The sequence below is a fragment of the Crotalus tigris genome, unplaced genomic scaffold, assembly GCF_016545835.1.
Source record: "Crotalus tigris isolate CLP2741 ecotype Arizona unplaced genomic scaffold, ASM1654583v1 scf7180000020745.601501, whole genome shotgun sequence".
Taxonomy (NCBI): Eukaryota; Metazoa; Chordata; class Lepidosauria; order Squamata; family Viperidae; genus Crotalus; species Crotalus tigris.
The window spans coordinates 414,433-433,662 of record NW_024098162.1 but is presented as its reverse complement, the minus strand read 5'-3'; the positions used below and the strand labels follow the sequence as shown (position 1 = coordinate 433,662).

The window sequence follows — 19,230 nt, the reverse complement described above, 5'->3', positions numbered from 1 at the left end:
TAAGATACAGCATTATTTGAGTGTTAACTCTCCCATGATTTCTTCATGCAGAAGAGTAGCATATCTGTTACTTTTTAAATAAAAGTAAAAAAAACCTCAGTCACACTACAAAATACTACAGATATTGTGTACAACATTTTGGTTTAACTATTTAATAGTTTATTAATAAGTTAGAAAAGACTTGTGCAGCGTGATTCCATCCAAATTCATTAGCTTTACAATTGCCATAATTCCATATCATCAGGTAGATTACTAGAAATCTAGACAGTGCAAAATTATGGAAGGCAAGCTATATTCACTTTGTCGGACCTGTACGGAAATCTGAATCCTTTATTTGGGCACAAGTCAAACAAAGTAGAACATTTTTAAATAATACTGATTTCAAGGCCAAAGATGAGCACAAATCTAGATGTCTCCAACTGAAACAGTTACTCTTTAACTTGGCCATTTTATTGTGCAAAATTTCCTGTTTCTCACACAAATCTTTTTATGGATTTATGTATTTTTTTTTAATTCCACCATCATGGAAAAATAATAGCTTCTTTTTTATTCCAGATGGAAAGAAAAATATTCTGTATTCATACAAAAACAATAACTATACAAATTTAAAACCAAAATACTGGTTCATAAAAATAACTTGTAAAACAAGTATACTTTAAACAATTATAAACATAAGAGAAAATAAATAATAAACATGAGGAACCTTAAACAAACAGCATTCACGTTAGTTGAATGCAGAAGAGCAGACTGAGGATATCATATAAAATATCTTGCAACTCAATCAAACAGTTGTAACAAAATGTAAAGGCAGATGGAGGAAAAACAAAGGTTTCTTGATGTCAGGTGTGCTGGTCCTGGATGTATTGTTCCTATCGGATTTGTTACTAGTCCTTTCTGCATCTCTTTCCAAGTTGCTTATAAATTGATTTCTGAGCACCAGTGACTCCACATGAATGATTAGTCCTACAGTCTCTCTCCATTCTTCAGAAAAGTGCTATGACACCTGAAAGAAATAATATACATATCACTAATTTCAATAACACTTTTTTCACCCAGAAGGAAGCATAATTAATGCTTGTTAACATGGGCAGATTTAACTGAGCAAATGAGGTTTGTGGATTACCAGTTGTGACTCATATGATTGAATGCCATGTTTGGAGGCAGCCAAAGAAATATGAAGAAAAATTGGCCCTGTATTGAAGTTTTAAGAAAATGACATGGAATTCTTTCTTCACAAAACAAGATCAACACAGTCATAAACAATGAATAATCTAATACAATGAAAAAGTAATTTTCCCAAGAGTTTAACTGTGTAGCAAAGATGAGGGGGCTCTATAAACTGCTAGCCTTAAAATTACAACTTAAGATCCCAATAATTGTTTTAATATATATTTACCCTTTTCACCCCAGAGTACAGAAAATCCATACTGCCTAGCAGGGACCTAATTAGATAAATGCACATTTTTCTTTTTCAGAATCATTCTCATTATGTAAACACCATCCAAACCACACCCAGAAGCTCTTTCCCACCAGTTCCTTGCCTCATAACCCTTTGTAACAATCACACTACTGGTTACAGACTTTTGCCTAAAAGTCGCAAAGCAAAAGAGCAGATCCTCAAAGTCCCAATAATTTTTTACTAGACAAGTTGGCTTTGGCATTTTGAAATCATAAAAAAACAATGCTATCCTTTCAAAGTGGCTAATTTGGACAATATAGGTAATTTATCTCCCAGCATACCTTACACAATAATTTTGCAAAGAAATTAGACTGGGAGATAGTGATTGGGTTCACTGATTCAGTCCATTGGTCCTCTGAGTTGAGTTGTTGAGTATAAGTTTGAACCTAGCCCTCCCCAATCTAAACCAACAGGCATCAGTTTAGCGACCACAAAAATATGGCCAGTGATTTTTCTTAATAAAATGATGTTCTACTGGTAAACAACTCCAGAAAAATTGTTAAGAATGTATAAAATACTTCAAATTTATGTTGGAAATGTGAACAAATGAAGAGTCATTTTATCATGACTGATGGACTTGTAAAAATGCCAGAAAAAATGTGTCAAAATATACACAATGATAGGATTTTAAAAATCAGCATTCAGCTGAAACCAGAACTTTTCATGTTGGATAGTCAATTAGAAAAGAGCCATGGAAGATTATTTTTACACACGAGTATTGCAAAAGAGTGCTACATGGACAAAAATGGAGTCTCTGAACTACCTAAAACAGAGGAATGGCTGGTTAAAATAACAGAATTAGCAGAAATGGCAAAATTAACTTGATTAATAAATGTATTTGATGATCTGTCCCTAATGTTTGGAAACCTCTATGGCCTTTTCGCTTAAAAAAAGAGAAATATAAACTTGGAATTTATAGGTTTGGAGATTAGAAAAAGTAGTTTATGAAAAGAAGGAAAGTATGATCTAATCTTAGAGTAAAACATATAACTGCTATCTCAAGAAAATCAGAAGCCAATTCTTTATAAGCTTTCTTTTCTCATTACTTTTCTTTATTCTATTTTCTTTTACAGCTTTTACTTTGTTAAAATTTATCTATCTACCATTGAACACCTCCAGCTCATCGCTCAAGACACTCATATACACTACTAATTCGCTACAAGCCACACTGAACAATGGCACTGCGCTATCTCAGCAGCTAGTCATGATATCCATACTTGTATACAGAAAACCTGAAGAAAAAATTCTCACAAGTAACAAGAAATAACAGGACAAAGATACCACCAAGAGAATCAAATAGCAATAAATCCAGATATCTACTTGCCTCTGTGTTGACACTGACACCAACATATGGGTCCCAATGGCATCCTAAACAAAGCTACAAGCAATTTCATATGCTTTTTTTCTAATGTGATTTGCCAGTAGTGCTATTCTGGGTTCTACACAAGAAGGGATACAAATCTGACATCAGGACTAAAAACAAGGACAAAGGAATAACAAAACATTTGACCTTCCAGAAGATTCCAAGACAGATCTCAAAATAACAGTTCTGGATCCAAGCCGCTTTTCCATGACAATGGAGTGATGAAAAGCCTAAAACTTCTTAACCGGAGTTCAACTACCTCAGAAGGCAGGAACAAACCCATTACTTGTGATCTGTCTCACATGATCTTCATTTGCATAACTACCCTGTTCTTCCCTTCCATTTTCCCCTCACCATTTCCCAATGTATTTACATCCTACACACTATTCCCGTGCATCTGATGAAATGAGCTGCAGCACACAAACGTTTGTGCCTTATAGTCTTAAAGAAATGTTACCAGAATAAGTGGAAACTATTGTATCTCTTTTTTTTATTGAAAATTTTTAAATTTTACAAAACAACACGGTTCCCTTCCCCAAACCCCGCCAACCCTCCCATACCCTCCCCCGACCTTCCCAGAGCTGAATACAGGCTTAATTAATATTTTTTCAAAAAGTCTTAAAATAAATATAAACCATAAACAAATCTAAATACATTAATTAAAGAAATTGTAAACTAGTTAACAATAAACTATTGTATCTCTTTTAACATCACATCAACCTTCTCGATCCTAAGTAGAATTTCCCTGTCAAATAATTATTAGTACTTTTTAACATGCAGATCATAGTAAGAGTTACAGGCTCTTCTATGGGATAAAAAGCAGCCCAGTATAGGATTGGGCTACAATTTAAAAAAATACAAGTTGCTAACTAGATCTCAGATCCTCTCCCATCTCCCCCCAAAACCTTTTTGCCCCACTCAGGAATTCACATTTCCTCCTTATTGCTGGGTCTGTTGTTATCACGTATAGGGATTCCCACAAACAAACAAAACAAACATCACTCAGATCCAATTTGTTGAATTAGCCACTAAATCGTTCCACGTGTTGCGCTGAACTATAACCCAGGTTCATCTTTTGGGTAACCACCGGCAATTGGAGGGCACGCTGTAAAATGGGTAGCTCGCTAAAGCATGGCCTTGAGAGCAGCCGGGCAGCGTGGCTTGTGGTTTTTGTTTTGTTTTGTTTTGTTTTGTTTTGCGAAGTTTTTAATAAACCGGAGTCAGCCCGTCCCCGTGCAGCGTTGAGAGTGGTAAGATAGGATTAAAAATACCACCCAGAGGTAAAATGGGCAGAGGGAATTATTCCCGGTCCTTCTTCGATTTAGATCTAGAAAGGAAGTAACTCCTAACCCAACTGAACGCCAAAAGGAGCATTTTTTAAGGGTTGGCACTGCTATACGGGGAAAAAAAAAAACCCAACCGTTATCTAGGTCCTTTCGGTAGTTACAAGCAATCGCCGATGCTCACCTATTAGAGCCGCTGCCGATACATTTCAGTTGCTTTCAAGTCTGGGGTGGGGGGAAAGGATTTTTTAAAATAAATATGTAAAGTAATACATCGAGGGGAAAAACAACGACGGCCCGTGTTTTCGACGACTTGCCTTTTTTTTCCTCTTCCCAGCAGAGTTCCTGATGCAGGCCGTGTAGACGGATATGTAACCCTGCTTGGTTAAAGGGCAAAACCTCCTCGTGTGTGCAAAGTCCTCCGACGCTCCGCACTGAGGACACTTGTATTTTCTCAGAATAGGGCACTGCACGAGGCCGGCCTCGTCCTTCAGCCGATGGGAGGTGTAGATGGACCGCGACTCCCCGTTCTGCTTGCAGAAAGAACAGCTCCGCTCCTCCCGCCCACCCGCGGCCCAGGGAGGCTCGTCCGAGAACTGCCGCTGGCGCTGCCGCTGCCGCCGCGGGAAAAGTTGGTGCTGCTGCTCCGGCGGGAATCCCGCCGCCTGCGGGCTGGGCTCTTCTTCTTTTTCTTCGGAGGGCTCGCATCGGCCCATCCCTTCCACTAATTTGGCCAACTGGAAATAATCCCTCCAGAGTTGGAAAGCGGCCGGACTCATCCCTGCTCCCTGGGCTTCCGCCTGGGCGCCCGCGAGTTTAAAGTGGGAGAGCCCCGGGGCTTCTCCTGGAGGAGCCAATGACTTTCTCAGAAGCAGCCGGTCGCCACCCCCAACCATTGCTTGGAGCCCAGGACTCTGATTTCGCAAAGAAAAAGAAAAGGGTTGGGGGGGGGGCGGGGGAGAGAGAGAGAGGCGGTGGGACTTTGGGGAAAAAATTCCCACGGCTTCCTGGCCGAGAGCTCCAGCGCAAGGTAACACAGTACGGTTAAGGAGGACAAACGGGATTTTACAGCACTTCGGCGACTGCTCTAGGATGCTGGAGGACCTTGCAAGTCACCCCGGTGAGGAAGGGCCTTAGCAGCAGAAGGAGCTCAAGACGTGCAAAATGTTCTTTGGCAGGTGTGTGTTAAAGATATGATTACAGTAGTGGCCAAAATTGTGGAAACTTTTTGGGAAAAGTGTACATTTGAGGTTTGATGGCTAATAACACCACTTTTTTTGGAGTAGTATCATAAAGTTATGTATCAATGGAAAGATAATTTAATCAAGAATGTAGTGCAATAACTTTTATGAAGGATTTGCTATTAGAATAGCAGTTATAAAGAAGAAAAGTGAAACACGTAGAAAAAATGAGATATACCAAAATGATCATCATAGAAAAAAATGAGATATACAAAAATGATCACCATAGAAAAAACAAGATATACAAAAATTATCACCATCTCAGTTAATACTTAGTTGGGTAACCTTTAGCATGAATTACGGCCTTACGTCTTCCCATGGAGTAAACCAAGTCCTTTAGTTCTGCAGTTGTTATAATGTGAAACCAAGATTGAATGATTGCTTCTATTAACTGGGTTTTATTGCTGGGTTGCTTCTGAAAAGTTTCTTTAGTCACCTCCATAGATTTTCAATTGGGTTAAGGTCTGAACTATTCCCAGGCCATTCCAGCAGTGGAATATGATTATCTTGAAACCACTTTTTGCACACAGCAGCAACATGACAGAGCTGAATCCTGTTGAAATATAAATGCTTCATTGTCTTGGAACAGATCATGTGGGGAATGCTTCAGTTTGGGCTCAACTATTTCATTAATGTATTTTTGGCCATTTATATTCCCATTAATCACACAAATTCTGCCCACACCTTTTGATGTCATACAACTCCAGATCATAACACTGACTGGGTGATTCACGGTACATGTAACGCAATCAGGATGCAAATCTTCTCTGATTCTTCTCCTTACATATTTTATGTCATCACTACCGAACAGGGAGATCTTAGTCTCATCACTCCAAATAACACTGTCCCATTGTTCCTCTGTCCAGGTAACATGGGTTTTAGCCCAGTTTAGTCTTTTCAACCTTTGTTTGAGAGATAAAAGTGGCTTTTTTCGTGGAATTCTAGATTTTAGGCCAAATTCCTGCAGTCTGCGCTGAACAGTCCCTGCACTCAACTTCACATTTCATTGTGCCATTTCATCTTGTATACACCCAGATGATATTCTTCTGTCACGTAGGCACAGTCTCTTAATTCTTCTATCATCACTTGCTGTTGTGAACCTTTTCCTGCCTTTACCAGTGTGGTTTTCTAATGACTGAGTCTCCTTATACCTCTTCAAAAACTTAGAAATGCCACCTTTGATTAAGTTTCCACCATTTTTTCTTCTAATTTCTTTATAACTGTAGCCTTGTTCACTTAATAATACTATTTTACATCACTTTCTGGGCGACCAGTCAACTCTTTGCACCATTACTTTAATTTTATTACGTTTTACAAGCTCACTAAATGAAAGAACACAAAAAAACCCCAACCAACTTGATAGCAATCACATAACACACTGACAAATGTTCTCCTCTTAGCTTCAGGTTGGAAGATGTCCAATATGCAACTGGGGAAGAGCAGAGGGCTAGTACTAGTAGCGCGAGAAAGAGTGAAGCGACTGGGCCAAAGCCACAAGAATGCTCAGCTGTGGATGCATCTGGTGGTGAAAGGAAAGTCCAATGCTGTAAAGATTTTTTCTCCATAGGAACCTGGAATGTAAGATCCATGAATCAAGGCAAGCTAGACGTGGTCAAACAAGAGATGACAAGAGTGAACATCGACATCTTAGGAATCAGCGAACTAAAATGGACAGGAATGGGTGAATTTAACTCAGATGACCATCAGGTATACTACTGCGGGCAAGAATCCCTCAGAAGAAATGGAGTAGCCTTCATAGTCAATAAAAGAGTAGGAAAAGCAATACTGGGATACAATCCCCAAAATGACAGAATGATCTCAGTGCGAATCCAAGGCAAATCATTCAATATCACAGTAGTCCAAGTCTATGTCCCAACCTCTGGCGCTGAAGAGGATGAAATTGACCAGTTCTATGAAGCCCTACAGCACCTTATAGAATCAACACAAAAAAGTGATGTCCTTATCATCATGGGGGAGTGGAATGCTAAAATAGAAAGCCAAAAGATAGCTGGAATAACAGGCAAGTTTGGCCTAGGAGTACAAAATGAAGCAGGGCACAGGCTGATAGAATTTTGTCAAGAGAATATAATGGTCATAGCAAACACTTTTTTCCAACAACCCAAGAGATGGCTCTACACATGAACATCATCAGACGGTCAACACAGAAATCAGATTGACCATGTGCTCTGCAGCCAAAGATGGAGAAGCTCTGTACATTCAGTAAAAACAAGACCAGGAGCTGACTGTGGCTCAGATCATGAGCTTCTTGCTGCAAAATTTAGGCTTAAATTGAAGAAAGTAGGGTAAAGCACTAGGCCACTCAGGTATGAACTAAATCATATCCCTGATGAATATATGTGGGATTAATTGCACAAATGCCCATGGACATCTCCCACAAGGGCCTGAGATAACAAACGGACTGTTTCTAGATACAGGATGCATTCATCAAACATTTGGACAGACTCTGATAAGAACACCTGCAGTAGCCTTGCATCTGGAAAGTGTCTGTTATTTGATATATTGTAACCACCCCTATATACCTCTTTTGATTAAGCTGTGTGATGTAAAAACCTTAGTAACAATAAAAGAGGGTGCTGGAGTCAGCTCTAGGCTCCCATCCCGAGATACCTGCTGCGTGCGTGTCTCATTCTCCATGGGAGATCACCACATCTGGTGACCCCGACGTGATCCACTGAGGGATACGTCCCTGCCGACCCTTTACTTATCGCCTGGAATAGGCTTGGTGCACCCGACGAAGTTGCTGGCAACTGACTCCTCTTCGTAAGTATGGGGGGTGGAATGTCTCACGCTCAAAAGCAGCATGTGGAAGAGCTGAGGCTACTTGACAGGAAAAAATATCTTACTGATCAGGAACAGAAATTAACCCGTCACCTTTCTAAATCTGAGGCTGTTAAATTGCTTGCTTACGTATGGGCTAACTGCTCATCCTATCCGGAGTCTGGATCTTTAAAAGTAGATACATGGAGGAAAATTGGCACCGTTCTCCATCAGTCTCCAAGAGCCCCCCCAGAGATTTTGTGCCTTTGGAAAATTGCCTATACTCTGATTCAAACCTATGCTGACTCGCCTCATCAGCCTTTATTAGATCCTCCACTGTATAAAAATCCGTCTGTTATGTTGGCCACTCCCTTGCCCCCTGGAGCAGGTTTTAACCCTCCCTCTGCCACTGCAAATTCTACAGCCTCTCCTGTTCCTGCCACGTTGCCGCCTCTCTCCCGGCCCGGAATCATCCGTGGTGCTTTTCAAAAGGCTTTAAACAATGGTGATTTAAGCGTTTCTGAACTATCCGAGACAGAGTTGTTCCCTGTTACTTACCAACAGACTGCAACAGGCTTAGTAGTTGATTGGGAGGCACTTCCCCTGGCTATGATCAGAGAATTGAAAAAGGCTACAAAAGATTATGGCATAACCAGTCCCTATACTAGAGGACTAATACATTCAATTGCTAGTGCATATCGAATGTTGCCTCAAGATTGGAAAGATCTGTTCCGCATGCTTCTTAACGGAACACAATACGTAATCTTTGAATCTGAATATAAAAGAGAGGCACAAAAGAGAGCTAATCACCCAGGTTCACAATGGACAGCAGAACAACTCTTTGGAGAAGGCAATTTTGCTACCCTTAATGTTCAAGCTCAAACTTTTACTCCCTTTGCATTTCCAATTATTAATGCTTGTGTTCTTTCTGCCATGGCTCGTGTTGATGAGTCTGGCACCCAGATTCAATCTTTTTCTGCCATTCGCCAAACTGCAACTGAATCCTATGCAGACTTTGTGAATCGCTTGCAAGTTGCCATTGAGCGTCAAATTTCAAACAGAGATGCAGCAAATGAAATCCTCATAAAATTGGCTTATGAACATGCAAATGCAGACTGCCAGTCCATTCTTAAACCAATTGTTTCCAGTCCCACGGCCACTCTGGCAGACTTTCTTAAAGCCTGTCGCATTGTGGGAACCAATGCTTTTCAAATGGACACTCTTGCAGCTGCAATCCAAAAGGGGAATCAACCCCAAGGCACTTGCTTTAATTGTGGGAAATCTGGTCATTTTAAAAAACAATGCAGAGCTCCAGGAGGCGGCGCAGCTCGACCCGCTGCCATCCCCGGAGCCAAGCCCAAAACTGTGTGCCCAAAATGTAAAAAGGGTTTTCATTGGGCCAATCAGTGCCGTTCCTCTCAGTCTAATCGGGGAAACTAACAAAGGGGTCTGTAGCTAACCCCTCTCCAAAGGCTGCATCCTTTTCAGATCTTACTCCAGCTTCGCAATGTTTTTCTGGCATTGATTTAAAATTGGCTTCTGATCTTTCTGTTACTTTTCCTAACCTACTCACGGTTGCTGAAACCCTTTATTCTGGACCCTTGCCTCCGGAAACGGAGGCAATAATCCTTCCCACACCTGTTGCTCGGGAACAAGGAGTGTTTGTGCTTCCAGGTTTGATAGATCCCACGTATAGAGACACCCTGAAAGTCCAATTTTATACCAATCTCCCTGTCACAATGAACCGGGGGGATACGGTGGCATGCTTGGTCTTATTACCACGTCCAGCACCACCCATTCCAGAGGCTGCATATGCACCTCACTCTGGGAATTCTTCCTTTGATTTATTGGCACTAACAAAGCAAATTACTCCCCAAAAACTGGTGATCCCTTTTTTAATCAATGGCATTCCATATAACTCCACTGGTCAAGCGATCGTGGAACGAGCCAATCAGACCGTAAAAAGGGCTCTAGACATGCATGTAAAAAAGAAAGGGGAAAATACCCCCGGCTTGCCTGGGATACAAAACACTCTTAATCTTGTACTTTTTACCTTAAACTTTTTGAATGTTTCTGGCACCCCTGGCTCAACTGCCGCAAGCAGCATTTTTCTGCTTCTCCCACAGATTCTTCACGCCCCCAGGTATACTATCGACGTTTGCCTGATCCCACCTGGAAAGGGCCTGCCTCCCTCATTACTTGGGGTCGAGGCTATGCTGCAATAGACGACCATGGCGAGATCATTTGGACTCCAGCTCGTTGTGTTCGTCCTTATATGGCTCAACGTACACCACCTCAGCCAGGCATATGAGGATCAGGGACTGTGGGCTTTTAATGCTTTTGTACGGGATGCCAGGCGCACTGCTCTTACACTTAACGTCACGAACTGTTGGATCTGCATGCAAATTCCTGGTGACAGTCGTGGTGGCCTTATTTTCCATGCCATCCCGTTCAATGAAACAGGATGGAAGCAGCTGTGGAGCATAACTACAGAGACATTGAATATGACATATGCTGTGGGCGCTCGTATAATGGAACCTGCCAGATTTTGTTTTTATAGCACAGGACTATTCCGTACTGCCACTTATTTGGGAACTTATAGTAATTGTCAACAAGTTATTATATGGAATTCAGCAAAGAAATGCAAATCCATCAAAAGCAACCTTACTAAGATAAATGACACTTATCAAAGCAATCAATGGACAAACATCAGTACCTACATGGCTTGCCTTGACATGGAATCCATAATAACATTTGCTAATGAGTCTCACCAGGGTTATTATGAGTTACCCGATATGTGGCTACTATGTGGCCGTAGAGCCTATCGCCAGGTGCCTAAGGATTGGAAAGGCACCTGTACACTGGGCCTTTTGACTCCTGCTGTATATGCCTTGCCTCATCTCCCTGATGGACGCCTGCGGAACAAATGTGATACTGGTTCCTCTGATGCACCCCTAACATTGGGTGGTAGTTTAGAGACTCAAATCAGCAGAGGGATTCTACCCAATCTAGGAGTTGCCATGAACTATAGAGACCTTCATTTGCTTAACAATTGGACTGTTCATATGTTTAATGAAACAATCAACAGCATTAAAATGATTAATCAAGAAATGGGGGAAATAAGGAAAGTAGTTTTGCAAAATCGGTATGCTTTAGATATTATTTTAGCAGCAAAAGGCGGTGTATGTGCTTTAATTCATTCTCATTGTTGTATGTATATACATGATTTTCAACCTAATATTTCTGCTACAGCCAGGAAAATGGAATCTTTGCTCCAAAATAATCCCTTACGCAGTGATGGATCAGGCACCGTGGATATTTGGGGTGCCCTTTGGTCCTGGCTACCGGATGGATCCTGGCTACGATCTTTGATTTCTATTATAGTAACCATTTTGATATTATTTGTATTGCTATGTTGTTGCATTCAATGTATTCCCTCCCTCCTGCAAATGTGCAAAAATGTTACGCCCTCCACTAGGAAGGACGCCTTAATCAGTGAATCAAGATCCCTTCTGGAACTGGAAGTGAGTAACATTAAAGAAAAAACAGAAAAGGAGGAGATGTGGGATTAATTACACAAATGCCCATGGACATCTCCCACAAGGGCCTGAGATAACAAACGGACTGTTTCTAGACACAGGATGCATTCATCAAACATTTGGACAGACTCTGATAAGAACACCTGCAGTAGCCTTGCATCTGGAAAGTGTCTGTTATTTGATATATTGTAACCACCCCTATATACGTCTTTTGATTACGCTCTGTGATGTAAAAACCTTAGTAACAATAAAAGAGGGTGCTGGAGTCAGCTCTGGGCTCCCATCCCGAGATACCTGCTGCGTGCGTGTCTCATTCTCCATGGGAGACCACCACAAATATACAGTAGAGATGACAAATAGATTTAAGGAATTAGATCTGACAGACAAAGTACCTGAAGAACTATGGACAGAGGTTCGCAACATTGTACAAGAGGTAGCAACTAAAACCATCCCAAAGAAAAAGAAATGCAAGAAAGCAAAATGGCTATCTGAGGAAGCTTTGCAAATAGCTGAGAAAAGAAGGGAAGCAAAAGGCAAGGGAAAAAGAGAAAGATACACCCAACTGAATGCAGAATTCCAGAAAATAGCTAGAAGAGATAAGAATACCTTCTTAAATGAACAGTGCAAAGAAATAGAAGAAAACAATAGAATAGGGAGAACAGAGATCTCTTCAAGAAAATTGGAGATATGAAGAGATGGGCAAAGATGGGCATAATAAAGGACCTAACAGAGGCAGAAGAGATTTAAGAAGAAGAAGAACACAGAAGAACTATACAAGAACGAGCTTAGCGTCCCTGATAACCATGATGGGGTGGTCCCTGACCTCGAGCCAGACATCCTAGAATGTGAAGTGAAATGGGCCTTAGGAAAGCTGAGCAACAACAAAGCTAGTGGAGGTGACAGTATTCTAGCTGAGCTATTCAAAATCTTAAAAGACGATGCAGTAAAAGTGCTACACTCAATTTGCCAGCAAATTTGGGAAACTCAACAATGGCCACAGGATTGGAAAAAGTCAGTTTACATTCCAATTCCAAAGAAAGGCAATGCCAAAGGATGTTCAAACTATCGCACCATTGCACTCATTTCACATGCCAGTAAAGTTATGCTTAAAATCCTACAAGCTAGACTCCAGCAGTATGTGGATCAAGAACTACCAGAAGTACAGGCAGGATTTCGAAGAGGCAGAGGAACTAGAGATCAAACTGCCAACATATGCTGGATCATGGAGAAAGGTAGGGAGTTCCAGAAGAACATCTACTTCTGCTTCGTTGACTATGCTAAAGCCTTTGATTGTGTGGATCACAACAAACTGTGGCAAATTCTTAAATAGATGGGAGTACCAGATCATCTCATTTGTCTCTTGAGAAACCTATATGCGGGTCAAGAAGCAACAGTGAGAACTGGACAAGGAACCACTGATTGGTTCAAAATTGGGAAAGGAGTCCGGCAAGGCTGTATTCTATCACCTTGCCTATTTAACTTATAAGCAGAGCACATTATGAGAAAGGCAGAGCTAGATGAATCAAAAGTTGGAATTAAGATTGCCGGGAGAAATATCAACAACTTAAGATATGCAGATGATACCACTCTAATGGCAGAAAGTGAAGAAGAATTAAAGAGCCTCTTGATGCGGGTGAAGGAGAGTGCAAAAGTTGGCCTGAAACTCAATGTTAAGAAAACCAAGATAATGGCATCCGGCCCTCTCAATTCCTGGCAAATAGTTGGGGAAAAATGGAGGTAGTGACAAATTTTATCTTCCTGGGCTCCAAGATCACCTCAGATGGGGACTGCAGCCAAGAAATTAAAAGATACTTGCTCCTGGGGAGGAAAGCTATGGCAAATCTAGACAGCATACTAAAAAGCAGAGACATCACCCTGCCAACAAAAGTACGTATAGTCACGGCTATGGTTTTCCCAGTTGCAATGTATGGCTGTGAAAGTTGGACCATAAGAAAGGCTGAGCACAAAAGAATTGAGGCCTTTGGTGCTGGCCACCTAATGAGAAGGAAGGACTCACTGGAGAAGAGCCTAATGCTGGGAAAGATTGAGGGCAATAGAAGAAGGGGACGACAGAGAATGAGTGGCTGGATGGAATCACTGAAGCAGTAGGCATGAGCTTAAATGGACTCCAGAAGATGGTAGAGGACAGGAAGACCTGGAGGAACGTTGTCCGTGGTGTCGCAATGGGTCAGACATGACTTCGCAACTAATAACAAAAACAACAGCTTTAATACATGACATCAATAACTGAATCCTACTATGATAACACCTGATTGGCTTTCTAAACACTCATGTTTATTGGCTACAATCAGATGAAAGAAAGCTACCTGATACCAATCTAAGCAAGTTGTGCTTCCTTTTTCTGGTTATTTGGCTATAACTTTTCATAGAATACAGATAATTAAACAAACTTTGTTGCATTACATTCTTGATTAAATTATTTTAATAATATAATTTTATGGTACTACTCCAAAAAAAAGTGTTATTAGCCATCATCACCTCAAATGTACACTTTTCCCAAAAAGTTTCCACAATTTTGGCCACTACTGTAGTCCTTCGAAAACAAGGACCATCAGCTTAGCCCAGGAAGAGATTTAAAAAAAAACATGTCTTTTAGAAAAACTTTGTAAAAGATGGCTTTTATCCATCTGTAGATCAGATTTCCCAAGTTGTGCTGAATACTGCATTGCTAATGGCTATTTTATTTGGGCTGCAAAAGTCCAGAGACCCACTAGTTATGAGGAAAGGGCTTGTTTTCTGGATCTGACTTATTTCCTCCCCCTTTTTAAAGGCAGCTGGCTTGATTCTTTCCTCCTGCCTGCAACAGTGTTAACAGTTACAGGAAGGGAAGTATCCGACAGTAAGCAGAATCTAATTTTGGCATGGAACATACTTTTTCAAAAAATATATATACAGCTATAGTTGTATAAATACAGCTATAGGTAAATATAGGCACTCCTATATTTACACACACACAAACAAGCTTACACACACACATATGTATTGTGTATATACAGGTGCATGTAAATGTGTAAGCTCTCTTGAATCCTTAAGCAAACAGAAACCAACAGAAAAGACAATCAAAAAGCTAAAAAGGAAAGAAAAAGATCAAAACACGTCTGCCAGCAATCAATACCAGATAAGAAGAGATTAATACCAGGATTAATATTAGACCAACAATCAAGCAGTAAGCATCACCCCAATCAAGGAACTATCAAGAACACCAAAGCCACTTGTATACAGATAGTCCTTAGAGCCACAATTAGCCCAACTTTTCTGTTGCTAAGTGAGACAGTTGTTAAGTGAATTTTGTCCCATTTTACGACCTTATTGCCATTGTTAAGCAAATCACAGTTATTAAGCTAGTAACACAGTTGTTAAGTCAATCTGGCTTCCCCATTGACTTTGCTTGTTAGAAGGTCATAAAATGTGATCACATGATCCTGCGACATTGCAATCGTCATAAATATGAGTCAGTTGCCAAGCTTCTGAATTTCAATCATGTGACCATGGAGATGCTGCAATAGTCATAAGTGTGAAAAATGGTCATAAGTCACTTTTTTCAGTGCTGCTGTAACTTTGAAAGGTCACTAAAAGAACTATTCAGCAATCTTTGCTAAAACTTATTTTTTTTCCTTAAGGCTTTGCATCATTAATCCTCCAAGACAAATTCTCCTCTTCATGGATCAAGGCCATTGAGTCCAACCTTGCTAAATTAGGCTTTTCTCCAGCCTCAACACTCAAGTTGGACTATGACCAAACAAAACAAACCCTGCAACAAAGATAGAGGACATAGAGAAGCAAGTGGACTTAGAAAAGCTCCCTTGTTTCCGGCTCCAGATTCCATTAGCTATGTTGTTACCTTGGCCAGTTGGGGACAGTAAACCATTGGAGAGCGTTTTCGCTTGCATGGTGTCATGCGCTTCCATCGGCCGTCCTGCATGGCAAATATAAAAAGACACCATTGATTGAAAGTCTTTGTCCCTGTGGCTCTGGAGAGGTGGAGACCTTGAGTACTACAAATGGGTGTGGAGCCTTCTTGGAACCATTGGAACTGCACTACTCAGGTGACCCTGAAGACACAGGTAAGCCTCCAGGCAACATTAACGACTCTCTAAAAGAATGCAAATAAACAGCTGTCTGCAAGGAGCATAAATCTTTCCGTTCCCCACCATCCAGTCAGAGCTGAAGAAGCTTCTTGGATGAGAAGCAAAACGTCTTCAAAGAAAAACAAGAAAGCCCAGTTACTTCATGAAAAAGCATCTGTGGAATAACTATGACCTGGATGACTGAGAATCTCCATAGATAGGTGATTAATCCATCATATCTATTTTACATAATTAATGCAGCAAATCCTTTTACATTATCTCTCTCTTGCATTTTAGTATCTAATGATAATGGATCTCACAGTTTAAGGATTGATATATTATAGTTAGGCAATGCTGTGTTTTGTTCATGTGCAACAGACAGATTGGATGCCAAATTGTGATTTTTAATATAGATGTTATTTGTTAGTTATTATTTTATTTTAGAATTTTTAACTGGATATTCCTTGAATGATTTTAACTTGCTCTGGTCTTTGACTGTAATAAACATTAACTTGACTAAATAAATTATTGTAAACAGGGCTTTTTTTTGTCATAGAACGCCCAGAACGGAGTTCCGGCACCTTTTTTGGATGGAACCTTGCAGGGTAGGCAAGGCAGGTTGTATGACATGCGAGTTCCGGCACTTTCTTTCTTTCTTTTTTTTTTTTTTTACAAAAAAAGCACTGATTGTAAATCAAGGATTACTTGTATAAACAGAGATCAAACCTCACTTCCATCTAGTATTGATGATGTTACTTAGTTGGGTAATGAAACATCTTCAACAAAACTGTTATGTATTGAATATATATATAAAGTTGTGTAATCCCTGCTAAAGTGAAACTAATTTAACTCCAACTGCTTGTGAAGCTAAAATGAAACTAACCTTTAGATGACCCTGACTGTTAACTCCAACTATTTTGGAGGAAAACTTTGAACATTCATATTTGGGCGGGCTTTTTCAAGTATTGTGATTGATTAAGGCCCTGTGGGCTAAGAGTATAAATTACAGGCAATTGCCTGCAGTTCTCCAGTTCTAGTTTGAGTCAAAAAATGATGTTGTAACTATGCTGGTCTGCTCCTTGCCTACTGAAACCCACTACACAATAAAAACAATCCCATTCAAAGAGCACCAAGGACTCTGCATGTTAGACATAAGATTCCAATTGATTCAGAATTACTTTGTTTTTACTTTAAAGTTGTTTTAAAACTCTTCCCCCCCCAAATTATTGCTCATTCCAGGACATTTGGAAATTCATTAGCGCTGCTTGCAATATAGTTAAAAATAATAATGTTGTATCTGTATTTGACAGTAAGCAGAATCTATCTATTTCTGGCAAGGAACATTCTTATTTTGTGTAAATATACAGCTATATTTGTATATATAGAGCTACATGTAAATACAGGCACTTCTATATTTACATAGCTACACACACAAACAGACATATACACACACAAATACACATGTATGTATTATATACAGCTTCATGTAAATATTTAGGCCCTCTTGGTCAGATTGTATATGCAGTGAATCCTGAAGTGAATAGAAACAAATGCAATCTCTGCATATTACAATGTTAAAACACAACATTCCAGTTGATTCAGGACTTTTTACTTTAGCATATTTTAAAAGTTCCCCTAAAATTGCTGTTTTAATGTATATCTTATTTGTAAATCTGGATGTTGGCTAGGTCTAGGCATTTTAGCCTAATTTTTATATGACATAATTTTCATTAAGATTGCAAATATACTATGGTATGCATTGATTTTCTTCCTTTTATGTGGTTTCAACTGTTCTTTAGTCCCTATTCGTTAGTTTTCTAATGGGGAGAACACATCAGAAATAAAATCTTGATTGTTTGTGTAGTTTCCTGTGAACTCCTCTAAACAGATATTTGAAAATGAAGATAATTCACTTTTAGAAAGCAGGTAGAAGTTATTCAAATCTCTGAATGCTTCCAGTTGATCATGTGAGAAAGATTATCAAGAACTTTAAGTTACATATAACTGTTGAGGTCAAGAAAAAAATCTGGAAAACCAAGAAAAATCTCTGAGAATTGTCCAGAAGAAAGGATTGTCAGAAAGATATCTTTTATCTGATATTATTACAAAAATGGCATCTAAATTATTCAAAAGGAAACCTGAAGCATTTTGGACTGATGAACCAAAAATTGAACTGTTTGGCCACAAGCACAATAGATATATTTGGAGAAAAAAGGGTGAAGCATTTCAAAAAATGAATACTGGGGTTGGGGTTTTTTTGGGGGGGGGGGAGGTAGCTGAATTATGCTCTGGGATTGTGGAGTATCCAGTGGCACATGAAGGAAGAATGAATTAAACTAAAGATCAACAAAGTTAATCTCTCCTGGAAGAGACTATCTCACAGTTAGTGAAGAGATGGAAGCTGAAAACCAATAGGATATTTCAGACAAAAAAGATGTTGAGAATTTGGAAAAAATTCAAAGAAGAGCAACTAAGACGATCAGGAACCTGGAGATTAAAACATACAAAGAACAGCTATGGATTTTGGGTCTGGCTAATCTTAGGAAAAGAAGAAATAAGGGAGACATGATAGCAGTGTTCCAGTATCTGAGGGGCTTCCACAAGGCAGAGGGGGCCAGGTTGTTCACCAAAGCACCAGATGGAAGGACGAGAAACAATAGTTGGAAACTGACCAAAGAGAGAAGCAACCTGGAACTAAGGAGAAATTTCCTGACAGTGAGGACAATCAACCAGTGGAACAGCTTACCCCCAGAAATTGTGGGCATCACTGGAGATTTTTAAGAAGAGACTGGACATCCACCTGTCTGAGATGATATAGGTTCTCCTGCTCAAGCAAGGGGCTGGACTAGAAGACCTCCAAGGTCCCTTCCAGCTCTATTCTATTCTATTCTATTCTATTCTATTCTATTCTATTCTACTATTGAAAGTCCACGGGGAAGAGATCAAATATGCAGTACAGTTGCTTCTGGGCTAAAAGTATGCTGCAAAATAGAGTGAGAAAAACAATCCAAAAAACAAAAATAGAAAGATTCTTAGTTAAAGCTAAGAAATATTTAAATGCTTATGGTCATGCCACCCAGTGTTCACAATACTGACAGCTACTTCCTGGACTGGGAATAGACAAAGTCCTGTCTCAAGCAGGATCTTCCTGAGGCACGAACCTGAGCATATGGCCCAAGGATATTCCCCTTCACAGCCTCTTCTCTTATACAGAGGACAAGACTTTAGTCTTCTGAAGTCCAAGAGAGAAGCTAGATTCCAGAACAGGTAATATTGTTTTGAGCCTCTGATGGATTTTAATCCTTCAGAATCTGGAAAACTCCAGGGTAAGGATTTGTTTTAATGATCCTTTGTCTCTTTGCTATAGGTAACATATTTAGCAAGGAAACTGTAATTAGACCTTTGATTAATTCCCCCCCCCCCGGTCATGTGTGTGTTGAAATCTTTACTATTTTTAGTTATGATCTTAGATCTGTTAT

General features: G+C 39.9%; 1 protein-coding gene across 6 annotated transcripts in view; it reads left to right on the top strand.

The window, feature by feature from the left end:
* The window catches only part of BRME1 (break repair meiotic recombinase recruitment factor 1), a 33,957-nt gene extending 30,900 nt beyond the window's left edge, over positions 1-3,057 (top strand). For all 6 annotated transcript variants that reach the window (XM_039368350.1, XM_039368352.1, XM_039368349.1 and 3 more), the window contains one exon: positions 2,533-3,057. In XM_039368350.1, coding sequence (XP_039224284.1) covers positions 2,533-2,726 — 194 coding nt within the window. In that variant the 3' untranslated portion in view covers positions 2,727-3,057. The remainder of the gene's footprint in view (positions 1-2,532) is intronic.
* Positions 3,058-19,230: the final 16,173 nt, after the last annotated feature.